This window comes from Podospora pseudocomata, chromosome 6 (genome assembly GCF_035222375.1).
Source record: "Podospora pseudocomata strain CBS 415.72m chromosome 6, whole genome shotgun sequence".
NCBI classification, from domain to species: domain Eukaryota; kingdom Fungi; phylum Ascomycota; class Sordariomycetes; order Sordariales; family Podosporaceae; genus Podospora; species Podospora pseudocomata.
Window position 1 is genome coordinate 3615777 of NC_085890.1, and position 25020 is coordinate 3640796.

At 53.6% G+C, this 25020-nt stretch overlaps 13 protein-coding genes across 13 annotated transcripts; 9 read left to right on the forward strand and 4 right to left on the reverse strand.

Moving 5' to 3' along the window:
* Window positions 1-431: 431 nt before the first annotated feature.
* Window positions 432-3436, forward strand: QC762_609240 (uncharacterized protein). The gene is made up of 2 exons (XM_062892601.1): window positions 432-1132; window positions 1191-3436. Exons 1-2 carry the CDS (start codon window positions 750-752, stop codon window positions 2185-2187), a joined length of 1380 nt encoding a protein of 459 aa, XP_062741198.1. The 5' UTR covers window positions 432-749; the 3' UTR covers window positions 2188-3436.
* Window positions 2492-4663, reverse strand: QC762_609250 (uncharacterized protein; the record flags this gene model as incomplete). Its single annotated transcript, XM_062892602.1, has 1 exon — window positions 2492-4663. The coding sequence occupies one exon, from the start codon at window positions 4661-4663 to the stop codon at window positions 2492-2494; it is 2172 nt and encodes a 723-aa protein (XP_062741199.1).
* Window positions 4664-5739: 1076 nt separating this feature from the next.
* QC762_609260 (uncharacterized protein) lies at window positions 5740-8813 on the forward strand (the record flags this gene model as incomplete). Its single annotated transcript, XM_062892603.1, has 4 exons — window positions 5740-7412; window positions 7465-7530; window positions 7581-8053; window positions 8108-8813. The coding sequence occupies exons 1-4, from the start codon at window positions 6171-6173 to the stop codon at window positions 8811-8813; spliced, it is 2487 nt and encodes an 828-aa protein (XP_062741200.1). The 5' UTR covers window positions 5740-6170.
* Window positions 8814-9268: 455 nt separating this feature from the next.
* On the reverse strand, window positions 9269-12600 carry QC762_609270 (uncharacterized protein). Its single transcript, XM_062892604.1, has 2 exons — window positions 11210-12600; window positions 9269-11150 (listed from the first exon to the last, which is right to left on the reverse strand). Exons 1-2 carry the CDS (start codon window positions 11231-11233, stop codon window positions 9717-9719), a joined length of 1458 nt encoding a protein of 485 aa, XP_062741201.1. The 5' UTR covers window positions 11234-12600; the 3' UTR covers window positions 9269-9716.
* On the forward strand, window positions 12223-13779 carry BLI3 (BLI-3 blue-light-inducible Bli-3 protein). The gene is made up of 2 exons (XM_062892605.1): window positions 12223-13178; window positions 13234-13779. Exons 1-2 carry the CDS (start codon window positions 12978-12980, stop codon window positions 13651-13653), a joined length of 621 nt encoding a protein of 206 aa, XP_062741202.1. The 5' UTR covers window positions 12223-12977; the 3' UTR covers window positions 13654-13779.
* On the reverse strand, window positions 13776-14639 carry DPH5 (diphthine synthase; the record flags this gene model as incomplete). The annotated part of the gene is made up of 1 exon (XM_062892606.1): window positions 13776-14639. One exon carries the CDS (start codon window positions 14637-14639, stop codon window positions 13776-13778), a length of 864 nt encoding a protein of 287 aa, XP_062741203.1.
* A 289-nt stretch (window positions 14640-14928) lies between these two features.
* On the forward strand, window positions 14929-15762 carry SNU23 (U4/U6.U5 snRNP associated protein; the record flags this gene model as incomplete). Its single annotated transcript, XM_062892607.1, has 2 exons — window positions 14929-15528; window positions 15637-15762. The coding sequence occupies exons 1-2, from the start codon at window positions 15052-15054 to the stop codon at window positions 15760-15762; spliced, it is 603 nt and encodes a 200-aa protein (XP_062741204.1). The 5' UTR covers window positions 14929-15051.
* A 67-nt stretch (window positions 15763-15829) lies between these two features.
* QC762_0100870 (uncharacterized protein) lies at window positions 15830-16116 on the forward strand (the record flags this gene model as incomplete). Its single annotated transcript, XM_062884202.1, has 2 exons — window positions 15830-15882; window positions 15969-16116. 2 exons carry the CDS (start codon window positions 15830-15832, stop codon window positions 16114-16116), a joined length of 201 nt encoding a protein of 66 aa, XP_062741205.1.
* Window positions 16117-16333: 217 nt separating this feature from the next.
* On the forward strand, window positions 16334-18183 carry ubc15 (Ubiquitin-conjugating enzyme E2 15; the record flags this gene model as incomplete). The annotated part of the gene is made up of 3 exons (XM_062892608.1): window positions 16334-16502; window positions 16565-18043; window positions 18146-18183. 2 exons carry the CDS (start codon window positions 16334-16336, stop codon window positions 16927-16929), a joined length of 534 nt encoding a protein of 177 aa, XP_062741206.1. The 3' UTR covers window positions 16930-18043; window positions 18146-18183.
* On the reverse strand, window positions 16625-18781 carry ALG1 (mannosyltransferase). The gene is made up of 2 exons (XM_062892609.1): window positions 18253-18781; window positions 16625-18198 (listed from the first exon to the last, which is right to left on the reverse strand). The coding sequence occupies exons 1-2, from the start codon at window positions 18458-18460 to the stop codon at window positions 17048-17050; spliced, it is 1359 nt and encodes a 452-aa protein (XP_062741207.1). The 5' UTR covers window positions 18461-18781; the 3' UTR covers window positions 16625-17047.
* Window positions 18782-18902: 121 nt separating this feature from the next.
* Window positions 18903-19565, forward strand: QC762_0100900 (uncharacterized protein; the record flags this gene model as incomplete). The annotated part of the gene is made up of 3 exons (XM_062884203.1): window positions 18903-19056; window positions 19184-19325; window positions 19508-19565. The coding sequence occupies 3 exons, from the start codon at window positions 18903-18905 to the stop codon at window positions 19563-19565; spliced, it is 354 nt and encodes a 117-aa protein (XP_062741208.1).
* A 74-nt stretch (window positions 19566-19639) lies between these two features.
* On the forward strand, window positions 19640-21375 carry MSC2 (putative zinc transporter msc2; the record flags this gene model as incomplete). The annotated part of the gene is given in 3 exon segments (XM_062892610.1): window positions 19640-19720; window positions 19739-20262; window positions 20334-21375. The coding sequence occupies 3 exon segments, from the start codon at window positions 19640-19642 to the stop codon at window positions 21373-21375; spliced, it is 1647 nt and encodes a 548-aa protein (XP_062741209.1).
* Window positions 21376-23178: 1803 nt separating this feature from the next.
* On the forward strand, window positions 23179-24721 carry CRC1 (carnitine transporter; the record flags this gene model as incomplete). The annotated part of the gene is made up of 2 exons (XM_062892611.1): window positions 23179-23527; window positions 23589-24721. The coding sequence occupies 2 exons, from the start codon at window positions 23179-23181 to the stop codon at window positions 24260-24262; spliced, it is 1023 nt and encodes a 340-aa protein (XP_062741210.1). The 3' UTR covers window positions 24263-24721.
* Window positions 24722-25020: the final 299 nt, after the last annotated feature.

Below are 25020 nucleotides of genomic sequence, written 5' to 3' on the forward strand. Positions count from 1 at the left end.
TTGTGCAGGGACACGTTAGTTGCTTGGCTTTATAGCGTCCTCTGGTATATTCGTGAGAGTGATATGAGGAAATAACATTGTTAGTTTTGAAGGCCTCGTCGCTGTGCGGAAGTGATGTAAGTGTGAGCGTTTGTTGCAACCCCTGATCGCGAAGGAACCAGCCGGGCAGCAGGCTTGAGAGCGAAGTCACATGCAATCTGAGGGCATTGGCAACTCTTGAGGCTTGTGAAACCCATGTTTAAGAAGCCATCCCAACTTTGCAGCTCAACGGTGCGGGTCCTGTCGTTTGATAGAACGCGTCAACCGCGATCCTGCAAAATCGGGAACCCTTCCAGAATCTCGGGCACGGACCAATTATCACCAGTGACAAATTCAGGGGCAAAACACAACCCTAACCCTCCCCTCGGCATCGGACACCTTCCAACCTCCGGGCCGACCCCCAGCGAGCTCTGCTTCCTTCGCCGTCGGCGCAATTAACGGCCGTCTGGCGACCAACACACAATGCTGACCTGCCTCAGCTGGCGTTTTTTCGAGATTCTGTATGGTCGGTTCGGGATGTGCGGTCGGTTGTTTAAGTTGAATTGACAGTTGACGAGTGAGATTTGGCTTAAGTCCGATAAGCCCCGGAAACAGCGACGCGGCCTGACAGACACCCTTGCCTTCTTTGAGCTTGGCCGGGTTCGAGTTGGCAGCTGCTTAAGCATAAAACCACACCCCGCTTCTTCACCTTGGCTGTTCGAGGTGTGTTCATGATGGGTGTGGAACGGATTCTGGGTCGGTATCTTGTCAATCGGTTTACATCCTCGCTGTCGAAGAGAGCATTTTTCACGTGTAACCCTGCCCGGCCGAGGTTGGTTGGGTATTATTCGGCCTCTGCCACGAGAAGAGCAGCTATTGTTCCTGTCTCAACTGCTGTTGCCGCTGCTGCCACGATGGCTACCGCTGCGGGTGCGGTCGTGTACGAGAGTTCGGTGACGAAACCAGTCAGGGCAGGCAACCTCCCCGACGACGCAGCTTCAAATCCTCATCATGTTAAAGATGCGGGCGGGAGACATGTCAAGTTTCGGAATCCGTACCCCTCGGCGGGGGATCCAAAGCCGACGATGTTCCAGACCTTACGGGCAATCTTGACGTGAGTTTTACTACCCTCCCGTGATTATTCACCACCATTCACTCACAAAGCAACGTAGCGCCAAACTCCAAGGAAACCTCCCCACACCCGACACCTCAGCAGCCAACATCCCCTCCTGCCCCCCATCATTCTCCCCCACAAGGGAAAACACCTCCCTCCGAGCAACCTGGCTCGGTCACGCATGCTACTACGTTGAGTTCCCCTCCGGTCTGAGGGTTCTCTTCGACCCTGTCTTTGAAGACCGCTGTGCTCCCGTGCAGTGGTTCGGGCCGAAGCGTTACACACCTCCACCGTGTAAACTAGGGGATCTACCCATTGTCGACGCGGTGGTGATCTCGCACAGTCATTATGACCATTTGAGTTATTCTTCTATCAAAGACATCCAAACCCACCATCCCAACGCCTGGTTTTTCGTCGGGTTGGGGTTGGAGAAGTGGTTCAAGGCTAGTGGGGTGGAAAAGGTGGTGGAGATGGATTGGTGGGAAGGGGTGAAGATGAGTTTGACTCCGGAGGGGGGGAAGGGACAGGGGGGGATGGAGGCGGAGATTACCTGTCTGCCGTGTCAGCATTCGAGCGGGAGGAATGGGCTTGATCATGACAAGACTCTCTGGGCGAGCTGGGGGGTTAAATCCGGGGGGAAGAGTGTTTGGTTTGGGGGTGATACAGGATATAGGAGGGTGCCGCAGTTGCCGGTTACTCAATGGAAGGATCCGGCAGCGGATTACGGGCCAGAGTATGAGAGCCTGCCGAAGTGCCCGCAGTTTAAGCAGATCGGGGAGAGGATGGGCCCGTTTGATCTGGGATTGATACCCATTGGGGCGTATCATCCAAGGTGGTTGTTTAGCTGGATGCATGCGAATCCGTATGATGCGGTGGAGATCTTCAAGGACACGAAGTGCAAGAAGGCGATGGGGATACATTGGGGCACGTGGGTGCTGACGAGCGAGGAGGTGGAGGAGCCGCCGAGATTGCTGAAGGATGCGTTGAAGAGGAGTGGGATACAGGAAGAGGGTGTATTTGGGGTGTGCAAGATAGGAGAGACAAAGGAGTTTTAGTTGGTAAGGAGCTTTATGGATCAGGCATAGCTCCGTGTGTAGAATGTAGACATGTGTGGGTATACCAATTTGCTGTTTCTATGCAGCCGGAAGGAGCGTAGTTTTATGTAGAGGAAAGATCATAAACCATGCATCTATGCAGTCGTCTCCAGACGGCGTCTAGCATCCATCGTTCTGTCGATTTTGCGTATAGTCATTGTCCATTGCAGCGTATCAAGTCATCAAGCCATATCGTACCGCATCATACACATCAACATCATGCCAACAATATCCCCAACGCCTGCCGATGCGAGAGAGCACACAATCAAGAGGCGGCAGTCAAAACGACAACCACAAACTCTACCTCGCCGTTGCCATTCTTCAGTGGTGTCCAGTGGCTCACCACCTTCCTTGTGGCATTCTTCCCTCCTAATCCCGCCCCATTGTGTGAAAAGACCGAGCTCAGAAAGTCGGCTCCTCTGTCCAACGTGTCGCTCAGTCTGGAGGGCTGGTTGTCCCCGCCTTTGGCGACACTGATTCCCCTTGTGTAGACCTTCTTGACAGGCGACGTTGATCGCTGCGACGGAGGTGGCGAAGCTGTGCTTGTCGTTATGTCTAGGCTGACAGATTCGCCGGCTGCAATGGCCGAGCACACTGTGGACCGCACTTGCTTGTTGCTGATCGAGCTCATCGTGGCGGCGTTTGGTGTCAACACTGCGAAGATATCCCGTCCACTGACCAATTTGGCATCGTTCGGCTCATGAAGACCCAGCATCGACAGGGCAAAGTGGGAAGAGAAGGAGATTGTTAGCTGAGCAGCAACACCGCTGCTTGTCGATGAGCCACAATGATAGTTTGGCCGCGTGGGCTGCATTGTGCTGGTGCTTGCGGCGGTGCTGCTTGAGGGCAAAGATGGGATGTACTTCAACACGAAGAACCGCGAGTAAGGAGTGCTGTACTCTTCTTGCGGGGCTTCGGCCTTCCAAGATATGGGTGGCAGGATAGCCTTCTTTGACAACCCGCAAACCCCATTCGAGGGACTGTCTGCCCGAGGAGTGCTCGGCCAAGTTGGAATCCTGGCCCGAATAGTGCTGCCCTTCCGGGAAAACCTCTTGAAAAAGCGATTGCGAAGGGCTGCCTTTTGGTAGGTGCTGGCTGAGCTCAGGGGACGTTCAGCATCAGCATTGATGGGATTCCTCCAAACCGGTTTCTCGGCTGGTCGTGGGCCTTTCCCGGACAGCTGCTGGGCTTGCTGGTGTTGCTGTTCTCCAGGGGGGCCAAAGTTCAGGATACGCAAGATATCCTTGTAGTCCGACCCCATGCTCTCAGACACATTGATTTGGGCACCGAGAAAGTACCGAATCGTTCCTCCCTCAAACAACGGACACACAAATAACAGGTTCCAAAAGGGGGTCCCATCCTTGCGGTAGTTAATGAGGAGTTCGGACGCTTCGTGCCCAGTTGAGATAGCCTCGCTTAGACGCCGTGTGGCCTCGGGGTCGGTACATATGCCCTGGAAGAATCTGCAGTTCTTGTTCATGATCTCCTTGCGCCCATATCCAGACATTCGCAAAAGTGCATCCGAGGCACAGATGATGGGGTTGTCGGGCTCGAGTGGGGTTGTCAAGCAAAAGGCGTCTCCTAGACCCGGGCATGTCGACAGAAAGCCCCCAGCCGAAGACTGGCTAGTAGACAGCGAAGTCCTCATACATTCGGATAGTTGGTACTTGACAAACTCCGGGTAGAGTGTCTCGGCCAATCGTTCCTCCACTGCAGCCTTCGCCTCTCTGTAAAGCCGTTCCAGCGACGGCAATGCTGTTCGCGCGCAGTGTTTGGTGTTGTTTTTCAACCTGTTGGCTATGTCCTGTGGTAGCTCAATGGGTGTGGATGCCACCACACCAGTGAAATCTGTCGTGATCTGACTGATCAGAGTAGTCATGTTCCCAAACGCCCGGAAGTACTCATCCACTCTGATCAAAAAGTCCATGTAACTTGCTGAAGGTCCACCCTTTCTGGCAGCATATCGGCAGAGCTTGTGACCGGTTGTTGGGTTAGAGAAGGCGAGTTTGATGACGGCAGGGTCAAAGAAGTTGGGAAGCAGTTTGGCTTGGAGAATGGAGTCCTTAAGAAATATGCTAGATTTAGGTCCAATCGGTGCATCGTCGACGCTCCCACCCTCAGTGGGACTGCCCGCTTGGGTACGACTAGAAATTGACCGTACCGAGCCATCTGAACCGTAGTCGGTGTACTGCCTGAATGCTGCTTGATTCGTGTGCAGAGATAATCCCGAATCGCTGCGCAGTCGTGAAGGGACGTGGCTAGTCGACTGTGGCTGGGGGGGTTTGGAGGCCGGCGGTGGTGACAAAGCAGTTGCATTGGTGACACTTGATCGTGGATCGTTTGGGCAGGGCAACATCGAGCGGCCACTGCCGCGCAGGCTTTGGCCATCGCTCAGTGTCGATAGAGAGTCAAGCGTGTCCCTCTTTAATGAAAGCATTGGCGCCAAAAATACCGAGAATTTCCAGGTTGACTGGAAAGCAGTCAGTAAGACTACAACTGAAAAATGAATACAGAGATCTGGTTGACAGAGGGCCGCAGGGGCAGGTTGAACTTATCAGGGGTCATCGTTCTTGGGCAGCAATGACTCGACCGTTAATCCAATGGTGCCATGCCGGTTTCCTTGCAAAGAACGAACCAGCGAACTCTGTTGGCATCTGGTTAGCCACAAGGAACGATCAAGTGGAGAAACTATCCGAAGCAGGCCGTTTCAGCAGACAGAGCTGCGGGTCATAGCAAACGATAGCGACCTTTCCCAAAGGATTAGAGGTCTTCCAGAATTCCACTTGGATCTTGTTCAGCTAGGAGAGATCGGGATCGTCTAAAGGTTTGGGTGACATGAACATCAACGTCTTTTAGAGACGTGTGAAGCTATATGCTAGACTTGGGCCTCGAAATTGAGCTAGTTTTTGCAAATGTTCTGTTGAGGAGCCATCTGAACGAAGCGCATGCCCATTGAGACCCAATCACCTATCGGAAATATCTGGGAGGTTGGGTATCCCAGTTGTTGAAGTATGCTGCGTCACATTGGCGGATACCAACAGACATTTGGTACTGAAGAGTTCAACGACACACAAACCGTGGTCTGTGTGATGGGAGACGTTGTCAAACTGGTTGTGGGGCACGAGGACAGCAGACGATATTGCGCGGGAGCCTGCATCGGATCGGACTGGTGGGCAGATAATATGGTGGGAATAGTTGGGGCCTGTGGTATAACTGCTGCTTTTCGACGTAAATAGGCAGTGAGGCTTGAAACCAGAAGGAAGCACTTGTTTGTCTCCAGCTACGTTGTGGGAGGTGGTTTGACGATGCTATGGCTGTCGAGTATCAGATGAGGGCACGGATGGTAGTCAATATTATGTGGGTGGTCCACGGGTGATCAGCCAAAGACAAACACCCCTGCAGGTTCGGCAGATGTCTCTGTCGATGCCGTGCATATCGCGCTAGTTTAGCGCCCGAGGTGGGGCTTTAATCATGCTGGCAGTGTCACTGTTCCTGTTGATAATTCCACCATCCTCAACATCATGGATTTCTTTCACCATGCTGATTTCAATCTCGTGCCAATCACTTCAGTGGGAACACAGAGCCCGTTTGTTTGATTCAGCGAGATGGCTTGTGATGCCCTCTTTTTTACTATCCACGAATATCAAGCTGATGAACTACAAGTTATCAGGATGAAGCATGGAAAGATGGGATTTGAACAGCCTACAGGAGCCGGCAATAACAGGCCCGGATGAAACCTCATCGAAGCACAAATCAAGAATTGGCTATCTCTGCACCCCTCCCTTTCTAGTGCAATCGCCTCGGTAACCGTCACACATCGGCCATGGCATGTTCCATGGAATGAGACCCCTTGGGGACAGAAAAGGGGCCGTCATCCCCGCCTCGTGGCTCATTGCTTTCTGGGCCTTCGTCTACCCTTTCAGTTTGTTGGTGCTCCACTGACAATGCTTGCCCTTCTTGCTCTTTGCTGGCAAGTCCTGGTCGTCGAAGCGCTGGAGGACGCCGTTTTCGATCCCCTCGCCTACGTCGATCCACTAATTGGGGCCAGCAACGGTGGAAATGTCTTTCCAGGAGCTTCGCTGCCATATGGCATGGCAAAGGCGGTGGCTGATACCAATAGCAGCAGCAACCAAGGCGGATTCACATTGGATGGCGCGTTTGTCACTGGCTTCAGCGGCATGCACGACAGCGGAACTGGCGGGAGTCCAAGTCTGGGAAACTTCCCGCTGTTCCCCTTCACCAACTGTCCAGAAGGTGACATCAATCGATGTGTTTTCCCCAAAAAGAGCCGAGCTGCCCATGGAGGGTTCGGCAATAACACCGTGACAGCAAAGCCCGGCACCTTCGGCATCACCCTGAACAACGGCATCAGAGCCGACATGACCACAACCCATCACACGTCACTCTTTAGATTTACCTTTCCAACGCTTGGATCAGACGGCCAGCCGGCTCAACCGCTCATCCTGCAGGACCTCACAGACTTGTCTGATTCCCGGCAGGACAACGGCAGCGTAACGGTTGACCCCGAGACAGGACGCATCACCGGGAGTGCCCGCTTCCTGCCGAGCTTCGGTGGCGGCAACTTTGTGCTGCACTTTTGCACAGACTTCAAAGGCGCCGATGTTTTGGACAGCGGGATCTTTGTCAACAGTCGAGGCAGCACAGAGGTGAAGAACTTGACCATTTCCAGGTCGATCAATGGATATCCATTGCCTGGGGGGGCATTTGTCAGGTTCAGCTCAGGGGCAGAGCCAATCTTGGTCAGGACAGCCAACAGCTTCATCAGTGCTGAACAAGCCTGCAAACACGCTGAAACGGAGATTCCAGATTATGACTTCGAGAGGGTGTCAGAAGCTGCTATCGAGAAATGGAGAGAGAAAATGAGCATTATCAAGGTGTCGCCTGCGGGAGTGGAAGGGTCGCTGTTGACCAACTTTTACAGCGGCATCTATCGGACCATGGTCAACCCTCAGAATTACACCGGGGAAAATCCGTTGTGGGAGAGCAGTGAGCCATACTTTGATTCGTTTTATTGCATCTGGGATCTCTTCCGCTCCCAAATTCCGTTTCTTATCATCACTGATCCAGCCGCGGTGGCCGAGATGGTGCGCTCGCTCATAGACACCTACCGGCACACTGGCTGGATGCCAGACTGCCGCATGAGTCTCAACAAGGGCTACACCCAGGTTCGTAGTGCCTGGAAGATTATGTCAATGTTAAAGACCTAACCGAGGCTAGGGTGGATCAAACGCAGACAATGTCCTGGCCGATGCCTTCATCAAGGGCATAAAAGACGGCATCGATGTACTACCCCTCCACTTCTCATTGGGTCTCACTGACTAACGCATCCACAGTGGGAAGACGGCTACGCAGCCGTAGTCAAAGACGCAGAAGTCGAGCCCTACGACTGGTGCTGCGAAGGCCGTGGCGGCCTCGACAGCTGGAAAGCTCTAGGCTACATCCCCGTCCAAGACTTTGACTACAAAGGCTTCGGCACCATGACCCGCAGCATCTCCCGAACCCTCGAGTACGCCTACAACGACTTTTGCATCTCCCAAATCGCCCACGGGCTAGGCCGCACGGCCGACAGGGACAAGTACCTTGCCTCCAGCAGCAACTGGAAAAACCTCTTCCGCCCTGACCAGACCTCCCTCTGGTGGAACGGCACAAACACAGGCTTCACCGGGTTTTTCCAACCGCGCTACCTCAACGGGACCTGGGCTTACCAAAACCCTCTTAATTGCTCCAACCTCGACACCTTTTCCGTCTGCTCCCTGCAAAACACCGGGAGGGAAACCTTCGAAAGCTCCATCTGGGAGTACAACTTGTATTCTTTTCGTCCCCTTTCCCCTCTTGAGGCCCCCCTTCCCTGACAGTGCAGTAGCTTCGTCCCCCACGACCAATCAACCCTCCTGACCCTCCTCGGCGGCCCATCCCTCTTCACCTCCCGCCTAGACTACCTCCACAACACAAACATAACCTACATCGGCAACGAACCCTCCTTCCTCACCGTCTTCCAATACCACTACTCCGCCCGCCCCGCCCTCTCCGCCCTCCGATCCCACAGTTACATCCCCTCCTACTTCTCCCCCACCCCCTCCGGCCTCCCCGGCAACGACGACTCGGGCGCAATGGGCTCGTTTGTCGCGCTCTCAATGATGGGCCTCTTCCCCAACCCGGGACAAAACGTTTACCTTGTTACTCCGCCGTTTTTCGAACAAGTCAACATTACCAGCCCGGTAACGGGAAAGGTGGCAAGGGTGAGGAATGTTAATTTTGATGGGGGGTACAAGAGTGTATACATCCAGAGCGCGACGCTCGATGGGGAGAGATACACCAAGAACTGGGTTGATCACAGTTTTTTCACCGAGGGGAAGGAGTTGGTGCTTGTGCTGGGGGATGGGGAGAGTAATTGGGGGACGGGGGTGGGGGATCTGCCGCCTAGTTTGGGGGAGTATGTTGGTTTTGCGGGGGGGAATGGGACAGCTGTGAATGATACCAGTACCATAACGGGGTGGAAAAGGGGGTTGGAAGAGGTGGTTGGGAGGGCGTGGAGGGGTGGTTATGTTGGGGATGTAAAAGTATGAGAGATGAGTGCGATGGTTTTACCAAGAATATACCATAGAAATAATGAAAAAGATGGAAGATTTTTTTTTTTTTTTTTTTTTTTTTGGTTTTGTTTAGAAAAAAAAAAGGGACACGTTTCTCTTCGCACAAAGTCCAGCTCGGCTACGGTACCCGGTCACCCTCCCTTTAAAATAATCGTCATTGCGGATCAGCAAAACGTGGAATTGTTAGTACCTAACTTGCTTTTTTTTCTAGAAGAAACAAAACGCCTCATAGGGGTGATCATTAGGCATTTCAAGATGGTTAATAGGCCTTTGAAGATATTCGGAAGGCCTATTGATTGATACCTGTGGAAGCATGCGATATAGGTTAACCTACTTTTGTGTGCCAATTATTTTGTGGTGAGGGTGCCGGTCCAACTTCCCACCACTTCATGGCATCTTTCAGAGGCTCACGCTTGGCTACACTAGCAGTTTCCATTCTTGCTAACGATATAGCAGTCATCGCTACCCCAATATATTGCAAACGAAAAGAATAACTAAGTACAACACCACCTGAGTCATAATAAATGCAAGCCAGCAAATACCTAGTCATCAATCTATGGGGTATCAACAACATCAAACTTGTCAGGCACCGCCCTTTATCATAGGCTTTGTTTGACCCCATACCTACCTGTACACACACCAAAACATAAAGGCAAAACAGGATATAATGTAAGCCTCTGCTGTGACCCGACACTTTGCTAAACTCGATGAAAGCTGTACAGAGCCTTCCCAGCTTCCTCGTTGCTCGAATCCTACACGACTCAGTCGTTTCTCTCCAGCCACCAAGGCAATATTAGTATGTCGTATGTCGTTCCCAAATCGGAGGGGAAACAGAAAAGTAAAATAATACAGTGATGAAACCAAAGAATTCCTCCTTCATCAATAGTCGTCGTCATAAGGGGAGTGCATCATCTGACAATGGTGGCAGACGAGCTCCTCAGGGTCGTATGTATCCATGTCTGGATTCTCATACTCTTCCGGGAGGATTATGGTGCCAGTGGTGCGGTCAAACTCAGCCCAGACTCGCTCCTCGCTATCCCTGCTCACCGGCACGCGCTTCCACAGGGTCCGTCGGTTTTGCCACGTCGTCTCCGGTTGCCCTTCTTCCGCGGGCACAGCTGGTATTTTGACCGTCCCGTGGTGCGAGTGATGGCCGTGGTGACCACCGCCCAAGGGGAGAGAAGATCCGTTGGTCTTCTTCTTGCTCTGCAGGTACTCCTCAGCCAGGACCTTCCAAGCCCGGACAGCTCTGGGCTCCCAGTCGCCGTCCGACTGTTTCCGCACCCTGTTGGATGAGACATAGGTAGAGTCCGACTTGAGAAATAATCCGTCGTCTCTGACCATCCTGACAAGATGACTTGCCATATCTGAACCCCATTGACACTCGGGGATGCCAGTTAGCTGGAGCTCCTTCAGGCTCATGGAGAGGTCGTGGCCTGTCAAGGCGTGCATCTCAACTGGAGAGGGCGCGGTGAGGAAGTCGGAAGGAAAGTTGACCAAATCGATCCTCAGCGACTCGAGTGCGGGGAGCAGACGAGGGCGCGGCTGGGTGGTGTCATGATCAGGATCGAAGGGTGGTCGCAGAACGGTAAGGAAGTCGACAACCTGAAGCCATGTGTAGCTGCGGAATCCTCGTCGGGCAAGGGTATTGTCATAAACACGAGGGATTACTCGAAGTCGGAGGGGATTCCGTGTCGGGTTTGACGTCGGGTAGGGCGCCCTATGCTCGCGTTCGAAGTCTTCGTCGTAGTACCTAGCAGTGATCCGCATCGTGATGTGCGTTATCTGCTTGCGGTGCTCGAGCCCAAGGTTTCGGAAATTCTGGAGGGCAAGGCAATCGGTAAAGACAAAAGTGTTGTTTCTCCACAGAAAACGCTCTCCTTCATCGTGATAGGCTCTGCACGTGGCAAGAAAGTTGATGGCGATCTGGGCCTTAGACATCTTCTTCTCTTCGGGGAGGAGAACATGGGGGTTGAGCTTGGACAGTGGGTCGATAATGGGTTGGCTGCTTGTGAGTGAGTACTCAAGAATGTACAGAATGATCTCGACCGGTAGGCTTGGCAATCGCTGGTCAGACCTCCCACTGCGGGAGGAGCGGCGCGCCGTCTTTGAGTCGGCCCAGGTGCCGCGAGAGCCTGTTGGGTCGTTGAGATCTAACGTCAGTCGACGGTCCCACGAGATGCCATTCTCCCGAAGAAGCTTCTTGAGACGCAGGTTTTCTTCAGCAAGTCGCCTGTTCTCTTGCCGCGCAGGGTTGTTGTACCACGCTTCCACCTGCTCTTCATTATCGCGCAGCTCAAAGGGCGGCACGAACTGGGGCATTGTCAGTCAGAGTGTCAGTCAGGTTGCGGGAATTATCGTACAAAGCTTACATTTTCTGTATCAAAGATGTCCATGACGACGGCGACGGTAGACTTTATTGCGGAAAGATACGGTGAAGATGCGCGAAGGAGAGGTGGTGAAGTTCGGCGATAAGTGTTCAAGAGGGAGGAGGACTGAGTGATGGTGGGATGACTGGGTGAATGAGTTATGTCCCACGTCAAATCCCCGCACACCTAGAAGAAAAGTGCAGAAGGCTCGATAAGAACAAACTCAGCGCCGGGCCCCAATCATGGAATTGCGGTTTGGTGTGTGAGTTATATGCAAAGCTTCAGAATTTGGGATGCGCTCAGGGGCGTTCCGCGGCGGTTGGTAAAAGGCCGGGGACCTCCGGTGAGCCGTGGCCCAGATGCCACAAGCAGTCGGGACTCGAGCGGGATCTGAGGCAACAGAGTCCAGTTTGGTTTCCTGTGTTCACGTCGAGAATGGGAGGACAAAGAGCGAGTAATGGGTAACGGGTAATGAAAAAGACAGAAAGATGCCCTCTTGGGTGGATCGTTGAGTTTTGCGGCTGGTGCGAGGAATTTCGGTCGGGTGGCCCGCCACTCGCGCCGAGGGGGTAACCTAACCAACGGCCACACTTTGGCAGCTGCTTCTCACGGGTAACGGATTCGGGTGAGAGAGACGATTCACCAGAATGATTTTATCGCGATTGGCAGCGCCGAAGCATCGATGAAAAAGTGGAAGACAACAACGGTAAGCTTCGGGTGGAGAGGGACCAGTCGCAGTCGGGATCTGGGGGCGTCGCGAGCTGTAGATGTGGAGACAAGAGTGCAGCCCCACTTAAGTTTTAATCAACCGTCGGATTCCTTTTTGGGAAGCCACCTTGTGGCCACGAAGAGGGCGATGAGAGCATCGTGAAGTGAAGAACATCCAGATGGCACCATTTTTGGTAAGGTATCGTAATCCAACCTGGAATGAGTCAGGATGTGGTGAGAGATACATATAGAACATCTCATGATCCTGTGGATGATGCGGAAGAGTATTTGAGTTGAACAGTGCCGCCAATATCGAACAGTGCAAAGACGCTCGCTGAGCCAATTTGCCTTTAGACTGGCAATTCACACAGAAATAGGGTCAGTCCGGAGCTGTATATCATAGCATGTGAGAATGGCTATCTTCGGTGTCGCCGGTGTTTTCATCTACGCGTCACTGGCGTTTGATGCTTGAATCGGAACGCCGTCGTGTACCCATAAGATCACGGGATCCCACGATGGCTCCCAAGCTGTAGGTGTCTGCAACTGACATTTCATTCCATGCCCAATTCCGATCGATTATCATAATACCCCGAACAACTAATTGCACGACAAACAGCAATTCGGGAGAGCTACCATATATACAACCCACCTACCAGGCCTGAGCTGCAAGGAGCCACGGGAGCTAAGCTGCCCCTCACCGCACAGAGCTGCTTTGAGACTCAGACTGACGTCAACGACCCTTTGTGCTGCGGCATCCTCCGATTCCTCCGCCGATTCGAACGGCCGAGCCTTCCCCCCAAAAATCACAGAACGGGTGTTCGATGACGCGGTGCAATTCAGGCACCCTGCGTCTCTGGCGTCCACGGGGTCCTCTTACATCATGGCTTGAGACGGGCCATATAGGAAAGGTAATCCCAGGTCAGGAGCTCTCCTTTTTACACAAAACACCACCCTAAAACCTTCAAAGTCAACACACTACCCACTTCACACCGTGACCACTCCTACTACTACTACTACAACAACCGCACTCCTACCTACCAGATCATATTACAGCACCGCCATCATGTCCTCAGGATTCTCCAACACATCGGGCGTCAAGCACCCCGACCCCTACAAGGAGGCCAACCTCGACACCCAGGTCTCCACTCAAACTAAGCTCGACGACCTCAGCAAGTTCATGGATGCCTCCAAGTTCTGCATGATGACCACGGTCAACCCCAAGACCCATCAATTGGTCTCCAGATGCATGGCCCTGGCTGGTCAAGTAGGTTGACGCTCATATAGCCCATCAATAACCGGATATTAACATTCAATTCCAGGAAAACGGCGGACTCGACCTCCTCTTCCACACCAATACCGAGTCAGGCAAGACCGACGACCTCGCCGCCGACACACACATCAACGTTGGCTTCCTCAACAACTCTGGCGAATGGGCTTCCGTCAGTGGAACCACCGAAATCATCACTGATCGGGAGCTCGTAAAGAAGCACTACAAGCCTCATCTGAAGGCCTGGGTTGGCGACTTGGGCGATGGCGTCCACGATGGCTCTGCCAATGACCCCAGAATCGGCATCATCCGCGTCAAGATGGCTACAGCTCATTATGCCATCTCGCACAAGAACATTGCCGGCAGATTGACCGAGGTGGCCAAGGGTGTGGTGACTGGCGATACGGCCGTGGTGAACAAGCTGCGCGAGATTAGCGAAGAGGAGGTTTCCAAGCTCAGACTGACTCACTAGAAGGGTTCCGGGGGCGGAAAGAACCATTTCAAAATCTCAAGACATTAAACAGGCGTCATACGGGGAGCTAGCAAAGCTTGAGCATAGCCAAAATTGATTTTGTTTCTTCTTTTGAAGCATTCTCAATGCTTTCCCTCATAATCAGCCTTCCATATCCTGTCCCAATTCTCCTTGTTGACAGCAAATTCCCTGACATAGTCATGTTCCAGCTCGTGTGTCCTCCTGCCAAGCAGCACCAAACTGTGAAGCGGCCCTCCAAGCAGCTCATCGGCATCGCAAAGCTCTTTGAGTGTACCGGCAACAAACTTCTCCGTCTTGCCTCCCACCCTCGCAGCGCCAATAGCAAGACTGTCTGGCCCGTACACACCCTCCTTCTTTTCCTCCTCAACCTCCAGCATTTGACTGGCGCAAGTCCCGACGGTCATATACCTAGGTGGCTCATAAATCTTTCTCCCCCTCGCCATATTCTCCAAGCTCTGCTCCTTAACCTTGATATCCAGCAGCACCAGCGTATGCAGCCCAATCTGCCTATTCTCCTTGATCCGATCATAAAAGCTCGCCGGCCTCCAATTGTCCAAAAAGAACACCATCGACACCGTCTGCCCAAAGTTGTACAGCTGCAACCCCGCCGCGCCGATGCCAGACATGATGCTCGCGTTAGGCACAGTCCCGACTCGGATGCCGAGCTCGCGAGCCCTCAGAACGAGGTCGGTGTGTGTAGTCGCGCCAAAGGGGTCGCCGACGACGCAAAAGGCGACGTCCTCCTTGTCGGCGTCGCGGAGGATCTCGTCCGAGTTGGACTCGACCATTTCGCGGTCGGCGATGGAGATGGGGCGGCCGTAGTAGGACTCGAGGACGGACTGGTCGACGAGGAGGATCGAGGTGTAGGCTTCGAGGTAGACGCGGGAGGCGCGCTTGACGATCTCGAGGCCCTTGACCGTGATGTCGGTCTCGTCTGAGAGGCCTAGGCCGACGAGGTAGAGCATTTTGGTGGTTTGTGGGGGTATTGTAGGAGAGTGTAGTTCTAGGTGTTAAGGGAGGAGAACCTTGGTGGTGGGAGGGGAGGTGGGAAAGATGGTTTTTTTTTTTTTTTTTGATCGATGTTGAGTTTGATGGGTACCTTGAATTCGGTGATGGGTAGGTGAGGGGAAAGGTACCATACTATTAGCCTACCCCGCCAAAGCTGCCCCCTCCAAAATTTCCAAAGACAAGCTTTCCAGTGCTCACCCCCCCTGTCGATGGCTGTCCGCTGTTAACCGTGCACATTGAACCAACCAATTCACGACGCGGCGCGTTCAAACTTTCAACAATCCATTTCAACAAAACCAACACTTGTCCTCGAGAATTACCACCAACCTATCTACCATCTCTAACCCGCTCGTCACATCAACCGCCAAAATGACAGGCAAAGGCTCCGCCTACGGCCAAGCAGCCGGCGACACCGACTTTCGCAAAAAGTACGACCTCGACGAGTACGCCGCCAAAGCCGCCGCCCGCGAAGCCGCCGAGAAGGAAGAGCGCAAAGCCCGGTACGAAGCCAAGCTGGCGGGCAAGAAATACTACAAGCCCATGGACGGTACCGAGACCCTCACCGTCGCGCGCAATGCCACGCAGGACTTCTCCAAGATGGTCGGCACGACGTCTCTGGTGCCAGCCGGCGCCGGGGTCGGAAAAAGAGGACGGGGCGCTGGCTTCTACTGCGAGGCTTGTGACTTGACGTTCAAGGACAATCTACAATGGCTGGAGCACACGAATAGCATGCAGCACCAGCGGGCTGTCGGTGCGACGGGGCAGGTGAAGAAGGCGACGGCGGAGGAGGTGCATGCTAGGATTGAGGCGCTGTGGCAAAGGCAGCAGGAGTTGAAGAGGGAGCAGGTTATCACCTTGCAGGAGAGGTTGGAGGTTAGGAAGGAGGAGGAGGAGAAGGAAAGGGAGGAGAGGAGGAGGAAGAGGAAGGAGGCGGAGGAGAAGAAGAGGTTGGAGAAGGAGGCGGCGTTGAAGGCGAAGACGGACTATGGGGAGGATGTGAGGATCGAGGGGGAGCATGACGAGGATGATATGATGGCCGCCATGGGGTTTACTGGCTTCGGGACGACGGCGAAGAAATGAGTATCTTGGTCGGGGGTTTTGGTTAGGTCTTTGCAACAAGATTGGGTGGGCGAAAGATACCATATGCATGGCGTGGGCGTTTGGATTTTATTGGAACATTTGGTTGGGACTAGCGGAAGAGTAACAGGCAAACAGAGTAAGCCTGCATTAACGTCCCCAATAATGAATTATTTTGGATATTTTTTGCTGAACATGAAAGCAAACAGTCTCGAGGCCCCCAATCCCGTGATGGTGGTTGGAACAGAGACTGGGACAGGGACCCCCCCTGTCGCCGTTTTCATTCGGGAGGCGGGGAACCGCCCGCTTTTGATCCCGCTGCTGCAAGAAGCCGCTGGACCCATGTCATCGTCTTGACACCATTCAAATCGACAAACGCCCGGAGCCCTACGATTGCACGACAGCATCAGTCTTACCAAACCAGCGTTGAATCGAACACGCCCAATCTCGTCTGCGAGTTTGACCCCGTGATTCAAACAAATACTTCCCAGTACCACCCCACCAAAACCTCCCAGCTAGCAGGCTTCAAGCACGCAACACAACACCATACCACAATCACCACATCATCAACACCATGTCCAGCGTCTCTTCAGTAGCGGCCGCTTCCCTCCTCAAGCGACAGCTCAAACAAATGCAAACCGACAAAGACATTCCAGGCATCTCATGCGGCCTCGTCTCGGACAATAATATCTTCGAGTGGGAAGTCATGCTGATGATCAGCGACGAGTGTAAATACTACGGCGGTCTGTCTCCGCTTCTCAACCACCCCCTTATATCCCATCGCTAACCTTGTATGTGTATACAGGAGGCAACTTCCGCGCCATCCTCACCTTCCCCCCAACCTATCCCTTGATGCCCCCCAAGCTCGTCTTCCAGTCACCCATCCCGTTCCACCCAAACATCTATCCCGACGGGAGATTGTGTATTTCGATCTTGCACCCCCCAGAAGAGGACATTTCGGGGTATGAAAAGGCTAGCGAGAGGTGGAGTCCGGTGCAGAGCCCCGAGTCGATATTGCTCAGTGTGATTAGCTTGTTTGAGGATCCGAATGACGAGAGTCCGGCGAATTTGGACGCGGCGGTGTTGTTGAGGGAGGAGAGGGAGGGGAAGAGTAGGGAGTTTAGGAAAAGGGTCAGGCAGTGTGTTAGGGAGAGTTTAGGAGAGGATTAAGTTGGGATGTTGATCTTCTTGCGAAATAGCTGGCGTTAATGGCAGCCAGACAGCACAAAGCGAGAAAACCGGTTCAATCAAGCCATTCATATACTCTTCCTCTCCTGCTCCTGGAATTTCAAGAACTTTTCTCGACGAAACCCATCAACCTCCCCACTGTCCCATCCCACTCCTCATCCCACCTCCTCCTCCCCTCCTCCACGGCCCCCTTCTTCAAGTGTTTCAACTCGTTCTCCCCCTCCGGCTTCAACAACTCCCCCAACACCCCCGCCAGCTCCTCCCCAGTCTCAAACCCCCTCCCATTCACCCCCTCCTTGACCAGCTCCCCAAAACTCTCATACCCCCCATACGCCACCACCGGCAGCCCAGCCCCAAACATGTCCACCACCTTCATCGGCAAATCCACCCCCGAAGAGCTCATATGCAGACAAACCCCCAGATCAGCACATGCCAGCAACCTGGCGTAGTCCTCAAAGGGTAGAAACAAAGTGGCAATCCTCACGTTAGGTAGCTTCCCTTCCTTGACCAGAGCATCAATCTTGTCGTCATAATACTCTTTTTGCGGTCCCTTCCCGGTGATGAGCGCCAGGATTGGGACCGCGTCAGGTCTGGCTGCGTACATGGTGAGGGCGGAGAGAAGAAGAGAAAAATCCTCGTCTGGTGTCCATGACGTGCTCGAGACAAGAAGCTTCATCTTGCCCGAGACCAGGGCGCGGTAGTATTCCCTTCCGGAGAGGAATAAAATCTTGTCTAGGGCTTCGTTGCGAGCGTGGGGGGAGAGGATAGGTTGGAAGATTGCCGCGGGCCGGTCGTGGACGGGGATCATGGGTTTGTGAGGGGGAATGCTGTAGGGGGCGGCGCGGAGTTGGCGGGCCATGGCGTTTGTCACCGTCAGGTGGTGAGAGCCTAAGCGACCGAGGTAGGTTTCGTAGATTTTGGAGAGGGAGACAAAGGGGTGGGAGGGTCCTTTGGTGGAGGAGAGGATTGTCCAGCCGTAGTTGTGCCAGTCGATTATCAGGTTGGAGTTGCGGAGGTAGGAGGTGAGGCTGGCGATGGCGAGGGTGGGGATGGAGGGGGGGTTTTGGACCAAAAGCCAGGCGGAGGGGGGGAGGAGGTAGAGGAGGAGGTAGGAGAGGTGGAGGATTTGGAAGATGACTTTGATAGGGGCGAATAGTAAGAAGGGGACAGAGGGAGGGCGGGGAGGAGGGGTGGGGAGGGAGATGAGGGTGATGTTGGGATTGGTGAGGATGTCGGGGTGAGGAGAGGTTTCTATATGTGGTGTTAGTGAGTGAGACTGGCGGGTGTGAACAGATGAATACATACCGAGATATCCTATAAGCTTGACTTTTCCTCCATGTTTGGCGATGCTCAGGGCATGATATGTCATGCGAGGACTCCTCCCAATATCACCAAGGACCAGAATGTGAACTGGCACCCCCTTCCCTGTGGTGTGTCCATTGTATCCTGATGGCTTCAGGACGATGTAGGCTATTAATAAGCCCAAAAGGACAAGGCTGATGAGCCCTGCCATGTCTGCGCTGTTGGCGTTTGTGAGCTGTTGGGTTTGTCAAAGTTAGATTCACTTCAGCCAACCGATGGCTAAGAGTGACCAAGGCCAAGTGGCATCTGTCGGTTTCTCAAGTGTTGGCTGAATTACGCTTGTCTGACAACCCAACTTACATCAGCCAACGATGGGCCCCGTGTGGTAGACTGACAGGTGCCAGTTGAACTGTCGACGTTGAACCTCAGCCTCGTGAAGCCAGCTGTGTCCTCAGCATCAGCCCTGCGTTAATAAGCTTAATTAGGAAGCTGAGATGGAGTGTGGTTGAAGGTGTTAGTAATAGGTCATGAATGTGAGCCTTCATTAACGCAGATTATCTGGGTGGGATGGTCGCGGTCTGGGCTGCATCGCGGTGCATTGGCGGGGCCGGGGGTCAACATGTTCGCAGCCACTAGACCAATCAGAAGCCACAATGTCCGTGGACCTTGATAGCCCTCTCCACCAGCCCAAGCCCGGCTCAGGGGTCAAAAAGGGAAGGCGGCCGTGGAGTGCAGCGAGTCCAGCGACAGGGAAAGGGAAGGTGGAGGAGGGACAAGTCTGGGGCAAGCAACAGCACGACATTCACCGTCTGGAAACACATCAAAAGTCCAGGTTGTCTCATCCCATCTCCTCTCAACTCACCCCCCGCCGCACTCTGACATATTGACATCTCTCTCTTCCCTGATCCTCTCTCCCAACAACGTGTGAAACCAGCGCGCCACCGTGTGTTGGGCTGTCCAGCGAGCCAGTGCCGTTCGTTTATCAACCACGGATACCAACAGTGCAATAATCCAAAATCCGTTGCGATTGCGGGTCTCGAGACGTCCCACGACATCATCGGTGGCTGCCCCTCGGAGTAAGTTTGCTGCATTGTCTTGCTTTTGGACGCCTTGAAATAAATTGAATTTTGTTGTTGACCGCCAAGGATCAGCTCCCCTGGTGATTTTGGGGCGACGCCTGATCGAGATTCCCGCCTGACGAGCGACTTTTCCCATCGATTCCCCATTCGCCATTCATCACGATCAAAAACCGTTGCAGCCCCGGCGCAACCCCTCCCCGCGACTCCGACGTCAACCACATGTCCGCCAGCAGATAGCACCGGGAGTCATTGACGATCCTCTCACTCTTTAATCAACGACACACAGTCACTCTCGACGACATCTTGCTACCATGACATCGACATACGCCTTGCCAGCGACGGCCATCCATCAACATCATCCTTCCTCCGACCACGGCTGTTCGCATTCCCACTCACATTCGCACTCCCACAGCCATGGCCACAACAACGGCCACTTACATAGCACCTCATCACTGGGTGGACTGAGCCCGACTCGAAGCAGGAAGGAGTCCAGAGCTAATGGCGGTCACTCCCACAATCGCAGCCAGGATCATGACATCAACCACACCAACCACCGAGCCAACTCGAGCGTCCCCAAGCCACTAAATCTCGGGCCGACGTTGAGTTCCAACGCGCACTGGAGGACCGAGTCGACACTGGGAGGCAAGCCTTTGGTTACACCAACCAGCGCCAGCTTCGACGCCGCTGGGATATACCAACCGCCGGCTTCCAGAGTGCGCGCCGATACACGCTCCCACGACCACTCCCACGACCACTCGCACGATCACGGACATGGGCACAGTCATGATCATGACCATGGCCACGGTCATGGCCATGATCACTCGGTGGAGCGGTCAAGATTCACAAAGTTCTTGCTACCGCGGATCGCGAGGTGGCCCCTAGTCCACGCGGTGGTAGTGGAGAAGGACTCTCGCCGAATATTCTACTTTATGTCGTATGTGCCATCTCTTGTCCCCCTTTGCTATTATGCTTTCAGTTCGCCGACTAACCATTGTCACTGTGCAGACTCAACCTCGCGTTTATGATGATCCAAGCATTTTACGGCTATGTCACAGATTCCCTTGGTCTGTTGAGTGACAGCATTCATATGTTCTTCGACTGCGTGGCATTGGCAGTCGGCCTGTTTGCTGCTGTTGCGAGCAAATGGCCACCGAGCGAGCGGTTCCCATACGGCTTTGGCAAAATCGAGACGTTGAGCGGTTTTGCCAACGGTGTGTTCCTGATTCTCATCAGCGTCGAAATTATGATTGAGGCGTGTGAGCGCATGATGGAGGGCAGGGAAACCAAACGGCTTGGAGAGCTGTTTGTGGTCAGCACGCTGGGCCTACTGGTCAATTTGGTGGGCATGGCGGCATTCGGGCACCATCATCATGGACATGATCATGGGCACTCTCATAGTGGTTGTGGTGGACATTCGCATGGTCACGATCACAAACACGACCATGGCCATGATCACGACCACAGGGATGAGAAGAAGGATGCCCACGGTCACTCGCATTCGCACTCCCACGACAACGAAAACATGTACGGCATCTATCTTCATGTGTTAGCCGACACTTTGGGAAGCGCGGCTGTTATCGTATCGACCATTCTTACACACTTTTATAAGTGGGCTGGCTGGGATCCTCTGGCCTCTTTCCTCATTGCTCTCCTGATTTTGCTTTCGGCGCTGCCGCTGGTCAAGTCTTCGGCAAGGAGGTTACTGCTTACGATTCCACCCGAGATCGAGTATAACTTGCGCGATACCTTGTCTGGAATCACAGGTTTGAAGGGTGTGGTCAGCTACGCGGCGCCCAAGTTTTGGATGGATGACCGGCACAGTGAGGGCGGGCCGGCGAATAAACTCCTCGGTGTCATGCACGTTGTGGCAGGCCGGGGCATGGACATGGAGGACGTGCGGGATCGTGTGCGCAACTACCTGCTTGAACACAACATTGATATCACGTTGCAGGTCGAGCGGGAAGGGGACACAAGCTGCTGGTGTGGCGTAGGACGGAGTCCGCTCTCCCAGGCTCACAAGTCGACAAATAGCATCAGCATCTTCTAGGGAGAGGGTGGGGATTTGGTTTAGTCGATGCTCTCTTTCGGTTTTGGTCCGTTTTGGTCAGATGTTGGCTGGTCTGGATTGGAGTACACTGGGGCACTTTTTTGATATTGGAACCATGGCGTCGTTTCTCTTCCTCATTGGTTTTTGGTCCGAGGAAAGATAGGGAGCATGGCTCACGCACGCTTAATCCGGGAGAGGGCAGAGGAGGTGTAGTCCGTATCAGAGAAGGAAATGGTGTACATGGCATGTATGCGTTTGCTATCGGTCACTTGTATCTAGCGGGTCAATGGATTACCATGATCACTTGCTATTGAATGTTGTGCCTTGCTCATGTCAACACTGTTAGCATCATCGACTGGGGTTAGGGTTGAATATATGCCATCGCGAACCCAAAAATGCCCTTGGCTGACGCATTTCACATGCAAAATGCCCAGAGAAATGGCTTGGCGTGTGTAGCTCGACCCGCGCTTGGCGTCGGTCGAGACATGCCCCTCCACACACCCACAAGACTTCAGGAGGGAATGAATGCAGGTCACACCTGAACTCAACCGAGAGCCATTGTTTGGCCAGGGACGCAGTCATCCGTCTGTCCGATGCTGTGCCCTCAGGCTGACAGACTCGAGGCTTATTCTAACGGATGACCTTTGTCAGAGGATCCATTCTGCAAATTCAACCACTTGACCGAATGATGCCCCTTCCATGATACCGAGGATGGCATACATACATAACCAGGGCACAAAGAGCTACCCCACGCTCAACCTGGCAATCTGTTCCAAAAAGAATCCACCTCCAGAACTGTGGGAAAGGGTCCCCTCCTCGTTCAGTGGCAACGCGGGATAGTTGGGGGACGGGGGAGGGTGTACATATAGAGCAACGCGGACATAAGGGCCGCTGTATTCTCGGTTTTATTTTTTTGCCAAAAGTCGATTCGTGGATGGAGGTGAGAGAAATAATGACAACCGACGACCGAGGGAGGATAAGGTCAGGCTGTGTGTCTGGAGAGGTGAGGCTCTTTGCGGGGAGAAGGTAGATTCGCTGCGCTTGGCTTATAATTAGCGGGTAGCTCCCTCTTTAAAAGCCGCACTAAGATGTGTTGCAGACTTCAAGTGCCGTTGGCTGCCGGCACAGGAGAGAGAGGCATCACGGAAACAGGGACAGAGAAGTTTGGGGGATGTTCTACAAAGGAGTCCAACCGCCTAGCTGGGTCTTGAGGCTGAGGGGGAGGGAACTGTAATTCCCTTGTGATCACTGCCCAGGGGACATCCCACCTTTTTCCTGTCCACAAAGGGGAGGAGAGGTGAGTGTGTGGCCGCTGTTCGGTTTGGCGGGGCTCCTTTTTGCCGAGGTTCTTGGGGTCCGGGGTGTGGGTGACGTCCGTGGCTGCTGCAAACGTGTGTTCCGCGCAAAGGGCAGCTTTCTCTCTCAAAACCACCTCGTTTGCGCCGATCCTTTTTTTTTCCTTTCATTCACGTCAGTTTTGCGCTCAATTCTCTGTTTTTTTTCCCACAGCGTCTCTTGCCATTTGCCTGCTTTACCCCCTCCACAGACTCTGTTGTTCAGGAACAGACATACATAGCCGACAAGGACAACCCCTCCATATCTCAAGAACAGAACAGACACACGCGACAGTCGGAACACCAGACGAGGGTTTCTTCAGAAATCCAGTGGGAAAATCAGGGGTGCATAAGGGTCCCGAAAGTCTAAAGTCTAAACAAACCTTCAACAAGTCCGGATCTCCGTTTCCCGGTCCCTCTTCTTCAGCCGTTTCTCCCTCTTCGCCGCCACTTTCCACAGCAACCAAAAATGTCATCCACATCCCCCGACCAGAAGCTCCAGGCTGTCCTCCCCGACGCCGTGGCCGATAAGATCCCCCACATCCCAGAAAGCAAGGAGGAGCTCAAGGCGGACGCCAAGGCGGCGGCTTCGACGGGCTTGGCCCAAGTACGGTCGTTTGTCGCCGGTGGCTTTGGTGGTGTCTGCGCTGTGGTTGTCGGTCATCCTTTTGACTTGGTCAAGGTCAGGCTTCAGACTGCTGAGAAGGGGGTGTACTCGAGTGCGATTGATGTGGTGAAGAAGAGTGTGGCCAAGGATGGGTTGAAGAGAGGGTTGTATGCTGGTGTGAGCGCGCCCTTGGTCGGTGTTACGCCCATGTGTGAGTATTTCCTTTCATCTTTTTCCTTGGAAGCGCGAATGCTGATTTGCTACTTGAACAGTCGCCGTCTCCTTCTGGGGCTACGACCTCGGCAAGAGCATCGTCCGCTCCACCTCTACCGTCAGCCCAGATGGCAACCTCTCCATTGCCCAGATTTCCGCCGCCGGTTTCTTCTCCGCCATCCCCATGACCGCCATTACCGCCCCCTTTGAGCGCGTCAAGGTCATCCTCCAGGTTCAGGGTCAGAAGCAGCTCGCCCCCGGAGAGAAGCCAAAGTACAGCGGCGGCATGGACGTCGTCCGCCAGCTCTACCGCGAGGGCGGTGTCCGCTCCGTCTTCCGCGGTTCCGCCGCCACCCTCGCCCGTGATGGTCCCGGTTCGGCTGCTTATTTCGCTGCGTATGAGTACTGCAAGCGGGCGCTCACCCCAAAGGATCCCGTCACTGGCGAGGCCAGCGGCAAGTTGAGCTTGACGGCTATTACCTGCGCTGGTGCCGCTGCTGGTGTGGCCATGTGGATTCCTGTCTTCCCTATCGACACGGTGAAGAGTAGGCTGCAGACTGCGGAGGGCAATGTCACGATTGGTGGCGTCGTCAAGGGCCTGTATGCCAAGGGTGGTTACAAGGCCTTCTTCCCTGGTTTCGGGCCCGCATTGGCGAGAGCGGTCCCTGCTAATGCGGCGACCTTTTTGGGCGTAGAGCTGGCACACCAGGCCATGAACAAGGTCTTCAACTGAGGAAATGATGTAAAGGGGAGGGTATAGACAGGGAGGATCTTCTTATTGGTCTAGGCATCGTGGGAAGGGATCTGTAAAAACTGACTTTTGGGTTTTTGTTTATCATACCTTGTTTCAGGCAGTACTTTCTGTTCAAAGAGCGGGACAGGGAGTCTTGGGTTTTGCGGCATGGCATCTGGCAGAGACATGTACTGTGTTTTTGTTTTCTTTTCACTTTGTTAGAATATCAGGAGGATAGAAAGGAGGTGTGAATCGCAAGGGCACAATGACATATGATACGGACCTTTCCTGTTTTGATAACCAAAACCATATATCAACACAAAGGGTTTGAATCGTACGCCATTGTGCCCTCGGGATTCACACTCCTTTCTATCCTTCACCCCAAAGTCGTAGGCAAGAAAATAGAGACTTGTACTGCGAAATAAGGCCTTTCTGAGATCCAACATCCTCACATTCACACACTCGCCAATCATTTCAACCATGATTTTCATATACAGCATATCCTCACGAAAGGGGAAAGATCGGGTTAGGGTTAGATAACAATTGATGTGTCTGGTCCGTGCATGTAAGTCAAAAAAGCCCCTCGACTGTCTTCGGACAACTCAAAACATCAGACGTCAAGTCAGGGAGATTGAAAAAAGCTTTAGGAAGCAGTCAAGATGGATTCCACATCGAAAGAACCCCCAAAACAAAAGGTAAGCACCTGTCCGACTCCGCGTCCTCCTTTACTTCGAAGCTAGCTGTTGCTGGTGAGGGCG